Source organism: Zingiber officinale, chromosome 1A (assembly GCF_018446385.1).
Source record: "Zingiber officinale cultivar Zhangliang chromosome 1A, Zo_v1.1, whole genome shotgun sequence".
Classification (NCBI taxonomy): domain Eukaryota; kingdom Viridiplantae; phylum Streptophyta; class Magnoliopsida; order Zingiberales; family Zingiberaceae; genus Zingiber; species Zingiber officinale.
This window is the reverse complement of record NC_055987.1, coordinates 189455630-189472956: the sequence shown is the minus strand read 5'-3', so window position 1 is coordinate 189472956 and position 17327 is coordinate 189455630. Positions and strand designations below refer to the sequence as shown.

The 17327-nt window shown below is 44.0% G+C and overlaps 1 protein-coding gene across 1 annotated transcript; it reads right to left on the bottom strand.

The window, feature by feature from the left end:
- Positions 1 to 10136: 10136 nt before the first annotated feature.
- On the bottom strand, positions 10137 to 12581 carry LOC122038804 (zinc finger protein CONSTANS-LIKE 16-like). Its single transcript, XM_042598745.1, has 5 exons — positions 11433 to 12581; positions 11109 to 11345; positions 10557 to 10694; positions 10397 to 10468; positions 10137 to 10312 (listed from the first exon to the last, which is right to left on the bottom strand). Exons 1-5 carry the CDS (start codon positions 12402 to 12404, stop codon positions 10280 to 10282), a joined length of 1452 nt encoding a protein of 483 aa, XP_042454679.1. The 5' UTR covers positions 12405 to 12581; the 3' UTR covers positions 10137 to 10279.
- Between the last annotated feature and the right edge of the window lie 4746 nt (positions 12582 to 17327).

Here is a 17327-nt window from a genome sequence, read left to right as displayed (position 1 = left end):
TGCAGATGGTAGTTTTCTATATTTGAATATTTTTTTAAATTGATTTACCATCATCGTCATTTCTTCGTCGTCCAGAGAGGATTCTGAATCTAGTTCATCCATTTTTGCCTTGAGGACAATATTGTACTTCGTGTTGGATCCCATGGTTATTTTGATGTGATCAACCAAGTTGGGTTAGGTCCTGCTTGTTTTTGATCCCTGTGTCTAAGTGTGCAGGAGCTTAGGTGTACAGGAAGTCAAGCGGAAGACGCAGCTAGTGAGAAGGACGTCACGGGAAGGGAGTCGACGGGCTCGGTGCATCCAAAGGACGAGAGAGCTACAAAAGAGTACACCGGTGGACGAGAAGAACATGTGCGACGTTCGAGGGACGAGAAGCCGGGACAAAAGCCTACTCGAGGAGAAGGCCAGAAATTGGGTTCGGGTGAGCCCTATTTCAGTTGGTCGCAATCACCCAAGCGATCAGAACTTTGGAAGCCTTCGTGAAGATGAAGAAAAGATAAAGAAGCCATTGGAGGCGCCCTCTACAGTGTTGAAGGCGCCCTAAACGTTGAAGGTGCCTTCAACACTGATGAAGGCGCCCTCCAACATTGAAGGCGCCTTCAGTCTGGTCAACTCGACCGTTTGAGCGCGGATAAAGTTTTATCCACTCACCTCAGCTGGAGGCGCCCTCAACCTCGTTGGAGGCGCCCTTAAAGCTCGAGATAAGTTTTCAGGAGCTATATAAAGGCCCCTTGAGCTAGGAAATTATTCAATCAACTCTGTAACAACTTCCTAGCAACTATTTGAGCTTCTAGTGTGTAAAAGGATTCTCCGCCTTCAGAGAATGAGACTTTTCTAGTACGCTTTTTCAACCGCCTTGGATTAACAACCTTCTTGGTTGTAACCAAGTCAAAAGTCTGGGTCTTTTCTCTTACTGTTTATTTATGTTATTTCTTTTATTATTATTGCTATTTTTTAAATTGAAAGTTTGAGGAGGATATTTTTTTTTTTTTGCAGGCAATTCACCCCCTCCCCTCTTGTCGGCCCCGCTGCACCAACAAGTGGTATCAGAGCAAGACATCCTCAGAATGACTGACCGCCAACTGAAGCACAAAGATCAAGACAATGGCCAGAACAAGCATTCATCCTCCGAAATTCGACAGAGACTTTGCGACATGGAAACGCTGAATGGAGGCATTCTTTAAGATTGAATTTGATATACTTCTGATCATGAAATATGGTTTTTTAGCCCCTAAAGACAAGGAAGAATACAACTGGACGAAGAAGGAGCAAGCCGATTTCGTGGCCAACGAAAAGGCGGAATTTCACCTGCTCAGGGTTCTGCCGCCCCAGGAGGTAAGTCAGATCGGAAGCTACGACTCCGCCAAAGACCTCTGGGAAAAATTCCTGGAGCTCCACGAAGGCACTTCAGAAGCGAAGTTAGCAAGGCGGGACATCCTCCGGACTCAACTGACGAATCTCCGGATGAACAACGGCGAGAAAATAGCGCAACTCCAAGCGAGAATCAAAGAGCTGATAACTCAGCTAAATAACCTCGGAGAATCAGTAACAAACCGAGACTCGATCCGGTATGCGCTCAACGCCTTCCCAAGATCTCCAGAATGGGCATCCTTAGTAGATGCATACTACATCTCTAAGGACTTTGAGGTAAGTACTTTAGAAAATTTATTTTCTACATTTGAACTTCACGAGTCTAGAATTGCAGAGCCTAAACAAATAGAGAAGCCAAATCGCAATATTGCCCTACAAGCCGAAAAGGATGATCTCGACTCTGAAGCGTCGATCGATGAAACTGAAGCGGCGCTATTGGTAAGGAAGTTAAATAAATTTATTAAAACTAATAAATTTAGATCGTAGTCGAGGAAACAGCAACGTAACAAAAGGACGGTCTGATGCTACAACTGCAACGAAGAAAGACACATCAAAGACGACTGCCCAAAACTAAAGAAAAGGGACAAGGAGAAGTCTCAAAGGCTGACACCCTCGAAGCGTAAGAGTCTGAAGGCTATATGGGATGAATCGTCATCCTCGGAATTAGAAGTTGAAGCATTCTCGGGATTAGCACTGATGACCAACCATCTTTTCAAAGAAACCAGCTCGGAGATGAGCATAGATGAAGGGAGAAGATCATCAGAAGAAGAAAGCTGCGATGAAGGGGGAGCATCAGAAATAGAGGTAAGTGAGGTACGTAATTTGACTCCCAAGCAGTCCTTTCAATTCATAAAAGTTCTCACTAAAGACTTAGTTAAATTAGAAAAGGAGAATAATGAGTTGAAATTAAACTTAGCAAAAGCATGCTCACTAGAAATATACGATAATTTAAAATTAGAGAATGAGAAATTGAAAAATGATTATGCATGCTTAAATAAATTTTCAAAATAAAAACTCAAGTTATATGGAAAATTAAGCTGGTACATTAGAAAACATCAGGGACAACTTAGAAAAGTTCCCAAAAGTTATGTACCCCCTAAGTTCTTGATTAATCCAATAGGAAGGAACTTTTACTGGGTTTCAAAATCTTTTCTAGACTAATTTTTTTTAGTTAAAGCTTTCAGCAAGAAAATTAAACGTTAAAATTTCTTTATGAGGCTTTGCCTAAGGAATTAGTTGTTGCTCCAATAACCAAGAAGGTCTAGTGTCTCGCCACGACCTGGAAGCTAAAATATTGAAATAAAATGTTTAATTAACTTTCTGGTAAAGCGTTAAAATTAGAATTAAATAATACTTTAAAAAAAAAATTCAAACATTTTTTAAAATTCTTCAAAAATATTTTTATACTTAGAAAATTATTTCGTGCATAATTTTTTTTCTTAGAAAAATTATCAAAATTGTTTAAAAATTGGCTAAGTTAGAATTTTCTTCTACTTAGAAATTATTTTGAAAATGATTTCTTTTAAAACTTGAACTTTTCCTCAGAAAACTTCTACTTGAAATTATGACCCAATTTTTGTTGTGATCAAAGGGGAGAGATAGGAACAAGTTAAGGGAGAGTTAAGAATTAGGAAGAGTTAAGAATTAGGGAGAGTTAAGAATTAAAAATTTGAATTAGGGAGAGTTAAAGAATTAAAATTTTGAATTAGGGAGAGTTAAGAATTAAAAATTTCTTTTTCTAAGTGTTGCAAATTCTATTATTGCAATCTTTATGCTCAAAACTGTTAGTTTAGTAATTTCTAAAATTTACTGTTTGTCTATTTTTTCCCCTAACTTGAACTTAGGTTGATGCACATCAAAAAGGGGGAGATTGTTGGACTCCATGATTGTTTTGATGTGATCAACCAAGTTGGGTTAGGTCCTGCTTGTTATTTGATCCTTGTGTCTAAGTGTGCAGGAGCTTAGGTGCGCAGGAAGTCGAGCGGAAGATGCAGCTAGCGAGAAGGACGACACAGGAAGGGAGCCGACTGCTTGGTGCGTCCGAAGGACGAGAGAGCTTCGGAAGAGTACACCGGTGGATGAGAAGAACGTGAGCGATGTTCGAGAGACGAGAAGCCGAGACAGAAGCCTGCTCGAGGAGAAAACCTGAAATTGGGTTCGGATGAGCCCTATTTCAGTTGGCCGTAATCACCCAAGCGATCAGAACTTAGGAAGCCTTCGTGAAGATGAAGAAAAGTTGAAGAAGTCATTGGAGGCACCCTCTACAGTGTTGAAGGCACCCTAAACGTTGAAGGCGCCTTCAACACTGATGAAGGCACCTCCAACATTGAAGGCGCCTTCAATATTGTTGAAGGCGCCTTCAGTCTGGTCAACTTAACCGTTTGAGCGCGAATAAAGTTTTATCCGCTCACCTCGGTTGGAGGCACCCTCAACCTCGTTGGAGGTGCCCTCAAGGCTCGAGATAAGTTTTTCAGGAGCTATATAAAGGCCCCTGGAACTAAGAAATTATTCAATCAACTCTGTAACAACTTCCTAGCAACTGTTTGAGCTTCTAGTGTGTAAAAGGCTTCTCCGCCTTCAGAAAAGGAGACTTTTTTAGTGCGCTTTTTCAACCGCCTTGGATTAACAACCTTCTTGATTGTAACCAAGTCAAAAGTCTGGGTCTTTTCTCTTACTGTTTATTTCTGTTATTTCTTTTATTATTAATGCTATTTTTTGAGTTGAAAGTTTGAGGAGGATATTTTTTTTGCAGGCGATTCACTCTTCCCCTCTTGCCGACCCCGCTGCACCAACACTTCGGTTCCTTCTTCAAATCTGCACATCTCGTTTCATGAACTTCAAATGTTGAAAATATTTTTTCTAAGGTGACAGATTCTAAATCTTTAGATATATAGGAAGCATCTACTAATGATGCTCACTTGGTAATTCTAGGAAATGTATTAAGCGCGTACCTTAGCGAATCTCGGTTGTTTACCTTTTCTCTGAGAGTCCAGTGATTAGTTCCTTCATTCTTGAGTGAAGATGTGCAACGGTTTCTTCTGTTTCCAAGTTTATGTTACTCAACTGGTTCCTTAGCAAATCCCATCTCGCGAGCTTGGCTTCGGATGCCCCTTCGTGTAACTTAAGAAACTTCTCCCAAAGCTCCTTTGCTGAGTTGTAGATGCCGATCCAGTTGACTTCTTGTGGTGGTAGGACGCTCAATAGATGGAACTCTGTTTTTTCATTTGCCACGAAGTCGCCTTGCTCCTTCTTCGTCCACTGGTATTCTTCCTTACCTTCAAGTGCTACAAATCAAACCTCATTATTAAAAGCAATTCAAAATCAGTTTTGAAAAAAAAATACCTCTATTCACTTTTTCCATCTCGCGAACTCCCCCTCGAACTTTGATGGGTAGATGTTTGGTTCGACCATCTCGTGTGCTTCGTTTGACAGTTAGTCTGTTGGATCAAAAAGCACTAGAGGGAGGGGATGAATAGCGCTCGCGACTATTTCGTTCGTTTCGGATTCGTAAAACTCAACGAGTAAAGCAGCGGAATTTAAAACAACACACGCGAACACAAGTGATTTACTTGGTTCGGAGCCTTGAGCGACTCCTACTCCAAGGCCCACGCTCGTTGAGTGTTTACGTTGGGCAACAACTATATTCACGATAAGTATAACAAATTAAGTACAATTATAAACTGAATTAAACTTTATACCGACAACAATAAAGTCAAAACTGAAGCTCCGGGTCGTCGGGATGTCGTTGCAGCACTTCGGGATCGTTTTGTTGGCAGCACATTGAAGAAGAGAAGCTTGGAATTTGTTGATCAAAGGTGCTGCTCGAAACCCCCTTTTAAACAGTGCTCAAGGTGCCTTAAAGCCCATCCAAGGCGCCTTAAACTAGCCGAGTCAGCCGCGTGGATCACATCGAGCCAGGTCGCACCTTATCTGCTTCAAGGTGCCTTCATTGCTCTCCAAGGCGCCTTCAGCCACCAGTCCAAGGCGCCTTGAGCTTCCTCCAAGGCGCCTCCAAGCTTGCTTCGCAGCCAGCTCCAGCTTTGCACCCGAGGCACCTCGGACACTGTTCATCCGAGCCTAAGTTGTGCTCCTTTGGTCCTGCAAAAAGTGTTAGTCCCAAACACATACCCTGCAAAACAAAGTTAGCACAAAACAACAATATAGATATGATAATAGAATATGATGTCAGTCTCCGGACTATCCGGGTCTGACTTCAGATTTCTGACCGGAAACCCTAGGTCGACCCGACGCCTACTGTTCCCTCTACGGGGAACGCGCCCTCACCTACTCCACTCAGGAGATTTACCTGTTGCCAGTGTGATCATCCAGATCGACTGGACTTTTGTTCAGCGTTCGAAGCTTCCGGACTTTCTACTAGACTTCCGCTTCCCGGCTGGTCCAGTCTTCCACCTGGTTCGCGATACCAGGACTTTCCACCTAGGGTTATGTCCCCCTAGTACTTTTGCCTGAAGCTCTCGACCCGCCAAGACTTTCCGCATAGGGTTACCACCCCCTATGACCTAGAGTTACCACCCCTAGAGTTTTCCACCTGCCTAACCGCAGCTAGGACTTTTGCCTAAGTACACTTAGGACTTTTTTGCAAAACTTGTTCAACATATTAGAAACCAAAACACCTTAACTTTGAACTCTTTGACATAATCAAAACATAGGTTCGATCGTCGGATGCTTCCCGCACCAACATAGTCCTCCTGAAGTATCCTGGCTCTGATACCGCTTGTTAGGTCCCTTGGCGATGAGCTAGAGGGGGTGAATTACCCCTGCACAAATTAAGCAAACGAACCTTTCTCGACTGATAACTTAATTAAAATAACAATTGCATAAGAATAATAAAAGAGACTAAAAGGAAAGATGTACAACAGGTTTATTTGATTACAACCAGGGAGGTTATTAATCCAAGGAAAATGAAGTCGCACTAATTTCTCCTTCAGGCGAAGAAGCCTCTTTACAACAATGAACACATAGAAACAAAAGTTAAACAAAAAATCGAATGAGTACAAGTGTTGTTTCTCTTTTTCTTATTGTTATTAGCTTCTGGGAGCAGGGCTGCTTATATAGCCCTGCTCGGGGTGCCTGGAAGGGTTCCAAGCGCCTGGAATGAGATAGAATTATATTCCCGATGCAACGTTCAAACGCCACATCGAAATGGCTAAGAATCGGGTTCCGGGCTCCCGGAGTCCGGGCACCCCAGACTGGTTCGGGTGTCCCGAGCCCTAGAAGTCAGCCTTTTGCTGACTTTTGGTCCTGGTCTCTTGCTTTGGTTCTACTCGCAATGGTTCGGGTCTTCCGCTCCAGCTCCACTCGCTTGGGTGATTTCGTCCATCTGGAATAGGGCTCACCCGAACCCAACTTCCGACCTTCTCGAGCAAACTTCCGCTCCAGCTTCTCGTCCATCGGAAACGCCGCGCTTCTCCTTCTCGTCCGTCCGCGTACTCTCCACAGCACCTCATTCCTAAGATGCTCCGTACCCTTTGTCTCCCTCCCGTGTCGTCATTCTCGCTAGCTGGCTCTTTTGCTCGACGTCCTGTGATCCTAAGTTCTTGCACACTTAGACACAGGATTAAACACAACAAAATCTAACTTAACTTGTTTGATCACATCAAAACTACCTTGGGGTACCAACACTAATTTAACCTGGTTGATCACATTAAAACTACCATGGATTTCAACACCTCTTAGTAGAGTTATTGCTACAGATCACTTTCGAGTCCACATCAGCAGTGATCTGGGCCCCAGATCGGTCCGAGCACCCGAGAGTGGATAAATGGCTTATCACTTAGCTATTGCTATGTGGATTGAGGTGACCAACTGGGGATGCCTGGACTGGACTTCAGGCACCCGGAATATGCCATGTCAGCAAACGGTCACTTGGATTAATGAAACTATAAAAGGAGGCTTGGGGATCTTGGACGACCTTGGCATCGAACATGCGCCTCTTAGTAGAGCTATTACTGCGGATCACTTTCGAGTCCACATCAGTAGCGATTTGGTCCCCCGGACCAGTACGGGCGCCTGAGAGTGGATAAATGGCTTATCACTTAGCCGTCGCTAAGCGAATTGAGGTGACCAACTAGGGATGCTTGGACTGGACTCCAGGCGCCCGGAATATGCCATGTCAGCAAACGATCACTTGGACTAATGAAACTATAAAAGGAGGCTTGGGGCTCTCAGACAACCTTGGTGTCGAACATGTGCCACTTAGTAGAGCTATTACTGCATATCACTTTCAAGTCCACATCAGCAGCGATCTGGTCCCCCAGGCCGGTTCGGGCGCTCGGAATATGCCATGTCAGCAAACAATCACTTGGACTAATGAAACTATAAAAGGAGGCTTGGGGCTTAAGATCCAATACAACACTTAAATTTGAACTTCAAAATTCTGCTTGCTGCTTTTATAGTCTTTTTTTGTACTTAATTGTTGTAAGAGACTACTTCGCTAAAAGGAAATTTTTAGTGGAGCTTTCAAAGTCTACTAGCAATCTTCTTATTGCAAACCAAGTCAATCGGTCTTGTCTCTTATTATTCATTTTATGTTTATTTTGATTAACTTTTATTCAACTAACTGCGTTGTCTTTGCTAAAATGAGAAAGTAAAAGAAAGTCTTAAATTTCTTAACTAGGCAATTCATCCTCTCTTGCAGGCCACCCGGGACCTACATTTTGTTCAACAGTATGGGGACAAGTGACTCGAAGAATGTCAGAGGAGGTAAAATGACGATGAAATGCTTGATACTCTACTCCTTAATTAGAATGAAATGAAAGTATTTTACGATAAAAGTAGCACTCAACATACTTTTTAAAACAACAAAAAATATCGAATAGAAATAGACCAGACTTTCTTTTCATGGAAAAAATTCAAGTGAACTTGCTAAAATTATTAATAAAAATAGTATAATAAAGAAAACCTTGATTAGATATAATAGGAGCAGGATCCCACACATCAAAGTGAATAATTTCTAAATGAAAAGTAGAAGTACAAGTAGAAGACACAAAATGTAGTTTATGAGATTTTACTTTCATACAAACTTCACATAAATGAGATAGTGAGGCTACAGAAATTGGTAAACTAAAATGATTAATAATATCCTGAAAAAGATGTAGAGATAAATGACTAAGATATGCGTGTCAAGAGAATTTATCTGTGCATTCTCTAACAAAGGCTTTGAGAGAGGTGGGTTGAAGATGATGAAGACCATTTTTAGTGTCCCCTTGGAGTAAAATAGTTTCTGTCACAGAATCCTTCACAAGACAATGATGAGAATGAAATTCAAAAAACATATTATTATCAAGAGTAAATTGATGCATAGAAAGTAAATTCTTAGTGATAGAAGGAACATGAAGAGTGTTGTGCAATCGAAAAGTACGACCACATGAATAAAAGGATGTGTTTTTAAAGTAAGCAATTTGCAAACCTAAGTCATTGCCTATTTGTATCATGTCGGGTCCATGATAAGGCAAAGCTTCTGTGAGAATATCATACTCCGGTGTAACACGATGAGTCACTTTAGAATCGTTGTATTAGGAGGGATAGAGAGTGAGAATACTACAGAATGAGATGACTGAGTATTAGATTACCAAGATGAGGAAGGAGGTCAGTTTGATGATGTGATGCAAACCCAACCTGTGTTGAAGCCCAATATGGGCTTTCAAACTTCAAACAAGCATAACTTTTGACTCAGGACTTGGAATCAGGCTCTGTTTATCGTCATGCGTGCAGAATTCGTAAACCTATGTTCGTTATCAATGAAACCATAATCGTCAAATTTTTAGCTTCAAATTCCACTATTTGAACTCTTTTTAGGGCTTTTTAAATATTTTTGGTAATTTTTATTTTTGAGTATTTAGGATAATTTTTATATTTTTGGTATTTTTTAGAGATGATTTGTCTTTATCCGTGTCTTGACTTGAGTTAAGATCGTTAAGTTAATTGCTTTTCTTTTTAGGTAAAAATTTATTTCCTTCTTTACAAAAATTGAAATTAAGATCTGCTAATTGTAATTATTATAATTTCTTTCCTTATTTGAGTTTTAGGTTGTGGTTTATATAAGAGTCAAGGTTCCTTTTCTTTTCTCCTCAATTTTACTCTTCGCGTCCATTCTGATTTTGATGATCATGTCAATTAGGTTGTGGAGCATAGTATAGTAATTTTTGAATTGTTTTATTAATGAAGTAAAATGGCTTATTTACATAAATTATCTAATTAATAATAATAATGACCCCGGTAGAAATGAATATATTAAATTTAAAAATATTATGACTATGGATTAATGCCTATCTTGATTAATGTCAAATATAATATATTCTTATTCAATTGAAAGATTATTTTTTATAATTACTTTCTGTCATTAAACCGAACAAAAAAAATTCAAATTGCACACAGAATATATAATTATCATCAACACTTCGAGTCGCAGTAATGAAGTAACAAAGTAAACACCAATTAATCGGCACATGGAAGAAGAAGCAGCAATACACCAAGTCGTCTAATGTCTATCAGCCTTCAGCGGGCCATGGCTTGAGGCGGCGGCGGCAATATCGTTGCCATTTGTCCCTGCCTTTCCATGTTCGCGTGCCAACCTTAAATTCACAAATCAAACTCATCAGCCAATTAATTAATTAATTAATTCCCAAACTAGTTAATCTCATCGCATCTCCAAAACAATCACAACTACATTAGCAGCGATTAATTGTTCGTACGTACGCACCTATGCTCATGTCGAAGCCACGGCGGTTGAGCTCGCGGTACATTTGGGCGAGAGAGCAGCACTCGCAGCAGCAGCAGTGGATGAGGCAGTCTGGGCAGGGCTCCTCGCGCAGCCCGTACTGCGCCCGCAACTTGCTGCGGTAGCAGCACGAGTACACGCAGGCGCATCCGCCCGTCGCGAACATTATCAGCGCGTACAGCGCCCCATTCGCCCCGCACGCTGTGCGTGCAAATTCCAATTATATTAATCCATCGTGCCCATCGCCAAAAGTTAATCAACTACACTTGTGAGTGGTGAACTTACAACAGGATCCTTTATCGACGATCTCGGCGACTTGGCCGAACGTGACGCAGGGGCAGAAGCAGGTCGTGATGCCTGAAAAGAATTCATAGAAATATATAACACGCACAGGCATCATAACTAGAGGATTGGAACTGGAGGATCGAATTAAGTATAAATGTACAGTTTTGGGGATCGTCGTAGCAGTCGCAGAGGCCGGTGGACCAGGGACTCTTCGGCCGAGGAGTTTGGACGTGGAAAGTACCCTGTGGCGGCCATTGCGGAGGCGGTGGCGGAGGGGCGCTCGGACGGTAGTAGGGATCTGGCATGACGCCGGAGGAGGAGATTAGGCAATTGAATAATAATGGGAGAAAGTGCGTCCTTCATCCCTACTTAGTAACTGCTTGATTCGACGTGGCTAAATTAAAACATTAAATCGCCTTGACGGTTAGGACGAAGGCTTTGTATGGAGAAGTTAACGAATCCGCAAAGATCACTCGTGTCATATTTCAATTGTTTCAAGTGCCATACTTTGTGTGATCGATCGATGTGTCGCATTTTATAATTTTTGTTAATAATTTATAAATGTCAAGGTTTAGTACGGCATGGAACATTTTAATGAACTGTTTAAAATTTATGTGGAAAATAATTCGCATAGTTTCAATTTATTTTCTCTCAAAAAATCAGATTCAGGATTAAGGAGATGCAGCAGGAGGAGAAAGAGAAGCCGTCAGACCAGTGCAGGCAGGAAGGCAGCTGCTGCCGAGCCTGGAGCTCGCTTTACGAAACGCCCCTTCATCCTCGGCCTCCTTTCGGCGTTAAGCTTCCTCACCTCGTACCGTATCTTCTTCGCGAACAGCCGCGTCCGCCGCTTCTCCCTGTACCGACTCACCCTCGCCTGCCTGCCCACGTCCACGGCCACCTGCGCCACGCCGCCTCCCGCTCCTCCTCTTCCTTCCCCCCATCCGCCTCCCTGCCATCGTTGGTTTAATTCATCACGTCAGAAACAATCGACTGAGACGAGATTTTGAATGATTTGTTGGGTTAGAAATTTAATTACCATGCAGTCATTCCAACAGTTTGCTAGATTAATCTGCGGCCGCTCGCCGTCGGTCCAGGGCGAGGAGCCGTTGGCGGACCATGCAGAGATGACGGCCTCGTAGTCAAGCCTCAGCCTCGCTGTCTTTGGTTCGTCGTGTTGGTCCTCTGTTTTTTCTACATCCAGCTCGTCCTCTTCTTCCGCGGTCGACGACGAGCCTGGGCAGTTGAAGTCCAATTCCAGCGAGTCCCTCGTCATGTCCTTGTCCAGCTCGTCGCTCACCGGATAGTTCTGCTCTGCTTCGTCAGCCGGCTCTGCCTTCAGTTCCTTCGTGAAGTAATTCGCGTTGTCGAGCAGGCCGAGCCTCTCCATCGAGAACGCGGCGTCGTCGCCGCTCGCCTCGCCGAGGAGGCTCTCCATGTTGGCCGCGAACTCCGCTATCTCCACGTCCGACGGCATGTACTCGGCCATGCGGTCGGCGGCGTCGACGGTGGTGGTGGAAGAAGGGGTGCTGCCGTCCGACTCCACCGGCGGCTTCGTATCCTCGTTCCCAGACGAAGCGGAACGGAACTCTGCCGTCGCGGGATCGAACCCCGGCACGCAGTAGAGCAGCTGCTCCTCCTCGACAGACGGCGACGTTTCGGCGAGCTCCGGAGGCCGCGGTGCCATCCCCTTCTTCCCTTTCCGAGGGGTCCGAGCCTTCCGCTTGAACCCTCGGAGCCACGAGGGGCCATCAAAATTCTCCTCATCCTCTTCCTCGTTCCCGTCGAGTGCTGCGGCGCCGGAGGAGCACCAGGAATACTTGAGCCGGAGGCGGCGGTGACGGCGGGCGAGTGGGTTGGCGGAGTGGACGGACGAGTCGCACGTCTGGCAAAGGAACGCGTCGTCGGCTGCGCAGTACCACCGCGCCCGGCAGCGAGCGCAGCCGTCGCAGGATCGCGCCGTCTTCCCGGCCAAGGCGCCGCCGCACCGCTGCTTCTCGAGGTCGCTCATGTCTCTAGTTAACTACAGCTTCCCGAGCAAGCAACAACAAACGGCACAATAATATCGAGCAGTGAGATCTCAAGTGACGAATATCCAAAATTGAAATTTTCACCCTTCGCTTACACTGTTAGGACGCAAGCGAAGTTAGAAGATTATATCATTATAAAGGGCGTAGGCCTCGGCGGGGCAACCGGACGCGCGCTTTTGGGGCCGGAGCAGTGCACTTTTGCTGGCGCAACAGGGTCCCACGACCAGGCCTTATCCCGTTCGCCATTAGACGAGAAGAGGGAGGACATCCGCTTCTGCTCTCCCATTGGTCGGAGCCTAGATTTCCAGCGGGGACCACGAAAGCTTCTCGCTCTAGCCGCTTCCGTCAGTGTTAGTATGCAAGAAGCACTGGAATTGTCTCGATTGATCTGAAGACAATTAAACCGGTCCAATATACTGAGGATTAAAGTTTGAGCAAATTACTAACGGCCGTAGTTTAAGTTTTATATTATCCAAATTACTTAGATAACTTTAAAAATACATAAATTATATATCCTATACTCATTTTGCCACTTCAGTCGTTTGCTTTCACTAGCTGAGTATAACGGACGTCTATCATGATACAGCTCGAGTGCATCAACAAGACTGACAACCCTATCATGATGACCTACATATTAGTTTTCAGGCAAACAACATCACCCGACGGTGAAAATAGAATGCATTCCATCGAAGTACCGAGTAAAAAAGAAAAAGAGAGTGATAGCCTTTTATTTATAGATAAAATCAAAAAAATTCCTAACTCGAGTTGAAACCCAACTCCACAAACTCGTGGCAAAAGATTTTACAGACCAGCAATTGTGTCAAGGAGATAAGGTCGTGACAAAAGATTGTTGGGCCTAACGACAACAGTTCTATCATCGAGGATTTGAACCCACATGGATAAGGACAAGAATCTGCTGTCACGACCACCTCGCATCATGAAGCCTTAGAACATGTCATGATTATAGTCGCAGAAGGTGCAGACAAGAAAGCGCAGATTCTCAGGGTGGACGAGATCATCAATGACGCGGTGAATCATGTGTTGTGCCTAGCAACGAGTAAAAAAAAAGAAAATAGTCTTTTATTTATAGATAAAATCAACAAATTCCTAATTAGAGTTGGAACACCGACTCTGCCAACTCACCGCAGAAGATTGTAATGGCCTACGATTGTGTCAGGGAGATGAGGTCGCGGTGGAGGATTGTTGGGGCTGACAGCAATAGTATTAGCGTGGGAGATTTTGATCCACACTGATAAGGATAAGAATTTGCCATCGCCTTGCATCAAGAAGTTTTGGAGTATATCGTCACTATAGTCACAGAAGGTGAGAACAAAAAAGCAGAGATCCTCAGGATGGACGAGATCGCCGGTGACACGATGTATCATGTGTTGTGCCTGGCGCATCCATGAAACTTCGTGTAGCATTCTGGAGAAGGGCGGTATGAAGCTAAAGTCACCGTCGTCGCCGACAACTGCATATAGACAAGGAGCCATCATGATGCAGCTCAAGTGCACCTACAAGACCAGCAGCACTGTCACGGTAACCTGCATTCCAATTCTCAGGCGAACAATGACACCTAATGACGAGAATGGAATCCATTCCATCGAAGCAACAAGTAAAAAGAATAAGAGAGCGATAGCCTTCTATATATAGATAAAATCAACGAATTCCTAACTCGAGTTGAAATCCAACTCTACGAACCCGTGGAAAAAGATTTTACAGACCAGCAATTGCGTCAAGGAGATGAGGTCATGACAAAAAATTGTTGGGGCTTACGACAACGATTCTATCATCGAGGATTTAAACCCATATGGATTGGGACAAGAATTGATTGTCGCGGCCACCTTGCATCATGAAGCTTTAGAGCACGTCATGACTATAGTCGCAAAAGGTGCAGACGAGAAAGTGGAAGTTCTTAGGGTGGACGAGGTTGTCAATGACACGGTGAATCATGTGTTGCGCCTAGCACACCCACGAAACTTCGTGTAACATGCTAGAGACCCATTAAAGCAACGAGTAAAAAAAATAAGAGAATGATAGTCTTTTATTTATAGATAAAATCAACAAATTCCTAATTAGTGTTGGAACACTGACTCTGCCAACTTGTCGCAGAAAGTTGTATGGGTCGGCGATTGTGTCAGGGAGATGAGGAAGCGGTAGAGGATTGTTGGGGCTGACGACAATGGTACTAGCATGGGAGATTTGGACCCACACGAATAGGGATAAGAATCTGCCATCGAATTTGCATCAAGCAGTTTTGGAGTGCATCATCACTATAGTCGCAAAAGGTGAGAACGAGAAATCAGAGGCCCTCAGGGTGGACGAGGTCGTCACTGACACGGTGCATCATGTGTTGTGCGTGGCGCACCCACAAAACTTCGTGCAGCATGCTGGAGAAGGGCGGTATGAAGCTAAAGTCATCGTTGTCGCCGACAACTGCATACAAACGAGGAGCCATCATGATGCAGCTCAAGTGCACCTACAAGACCAGTAGCACTGCCACGGTAACCTGCATTCCAATTCTCAAACAAACAATGACATCCAATGACGATAATGAAATTCATTCTATCGAAGCAACGAGTAAAAAGAATAAGAGTGATAGCCTTCTATTTATAGATAAAATCAACGAATTCCTAACTCGAGTTGGAACCCAACTCTGCCAACTCATGGAAGAAGATTGTAGGGCCGGCGATTGAGTCAGGAAGATGAGGTTGTGACGAAGGATTTTTGGGGCCAATGCCAATGGTATTGGCGTGGGAGATTTGGACCCACACAGATAGGGATTAGAATTTGTCAATGCCTTGCATCAATAAGCTTTTGAGTACGTCATTACTGTAGTCGTAGAAGGTGTCAACGAGAAAGTAGAGGTCCTCAAGGTGGATGAGGTCATTGATGACACAGTGCATCATATGTTGTGTTTGACGCACTCACAAAGCTTTGTGCAGCATGTTTGAGAAGGGCGACATGAAGCTAAAGTCGGTGTCGTCGCTGACAGCGGCATGCAGCTGAGGAGCCATCGTGATGTAGCTCAAGTGTACCGACAATACCGCCAGCGGTGTCACGACAACCTGCATTCCAGTTCTCAAGCAAACAATGACACCCGACGGCGAAAATAGAATCCACTCCATCGAAGCAATGAGTAAAAAGAACAAGAGAGTGATAAAATTAATAGATTCCTAACTGAAGTGAGAACCATGGACGAGGCCAGAGGAGGGCGATGGCGGTAGCATTCCCCCCTTTAAGTACAAGAAGTGTATAGAGTATAGGAATATAGAGTGAAAGAGAGGTGAATGAGAGGCAACGATACGAGCGTCTCCCCTCAACATAAACACAAACATTTTACCCCCTCAATATGAAATTCCTGGCTCTGTCTCTACTAAGAACCATGACTCTGCTAACTCGCAATAGAAGATTGTACAGACCAATGATTGAGTCAGGGAAATGAGGTCACCGCGAAGGATTGTTGGGGCTAACTGTAGCGGTACTGGCATCGGGTATTTGGACTCACACGGATAGGGACAAGAATCCGTCGTCGCCACTGCCTTGCATCATGAAGCTTTTGAACGCATCATCACTATAGTCGCAGAATGTGCAAACATGAATGCGGTGATTCTCGGGATGGATGAAGTTGCTGGCAACGCGGTGGATCATGTCTTGCTCCTGGCACACCCACGAAGCTTCGTGGAGCATGCTGGAGAAGGGTGGCATGAAATTGAAGTCGACGTTAGCAACGGCAGGTGGACTGGGAGCCATCGTGATACAGCTCAAGTGCACCGACAAGAGCGACAATGCTATCATGGTGACATGCATGGCCGTTCTTAGGCAAAGAATGACACCTGATAGCGAGAATAGAATCCACTCCATCAAAGTAACGAGTAAAAAGAACAAGAAAATGATAGCCTTCTATTTATAAATAAAATCAATGAATTTTTAACTGGAGTTAAAACCACAACTTCGCCAACTCATGATAGAAGATTGTATGGACTAACAATTGTGTTAGGGTGATGAGATCAAGACGGAGTATTGTTGGGGCCAATGGCAACAGTACTGGCATTGAGGATTTGGATCCACACAAATAAGGACAAGAACCATTGTCGTCGTAGCCTCACATCAAGAAACTTTGGAGCGCATTATGATTATAGTCCCAAAAGATGTTGATGAGAAAGTTGAGGTCCTCACGATAGACGTGGCTATTGATGACATGGTGGATCATGTGTTGTGCCTAGTGCACCCATGAAACTCTATGCAATATGCTAGAGAAGGGCATCATGAAGCTGAAGTCGGTGTCATCGTCAGTGGCAACGGCAGGCAGACGGGGAGCCATCATGATGCAACTCAAGTGCAACGACAAGACCGACAGTACTATCACGGAGACTTGCATGCAAGTTCTCAAGAGAATAATGACACCCAACTGTGAGAACAAAATCCGCTCCATTGAAATAATGAATAAAAAGAAGAGAATGATAGACTTCTATTTATAACTAAAATCAATGAATTCCTAATTAGTGTTGGAATCATGACTCTGTCAACTAACTGCAGAAGAGTTTACGGACCAGCAATTATGTCAGCTTGATGAGGTCGCGACATAGGATTGTTGGGGTTGACGTCATCAATACTAGCATCAGGGATTTGGACCCACATAAATAGGGACAAGAATCTCCATTGCCCGCACCGCACATCATGAAGCTTTAGAGCGCACCGTGATTGTAGTCGCATAAGGTGCGAATGATAAAGTGGAGGTCCTCAAGGTGGATGAGGTTGCCAACGCGGTGGATCATGGGTTGCGCCTAGCACACCCATGAAGTTTCATGCAACATGCTGGGGAAGGGAGGCATGAAGCTAAAGTCAGGGTCATAGTCGACAGTGGCAGGCGGACGAAGAGATATTGTAATACAGCTCAAGTG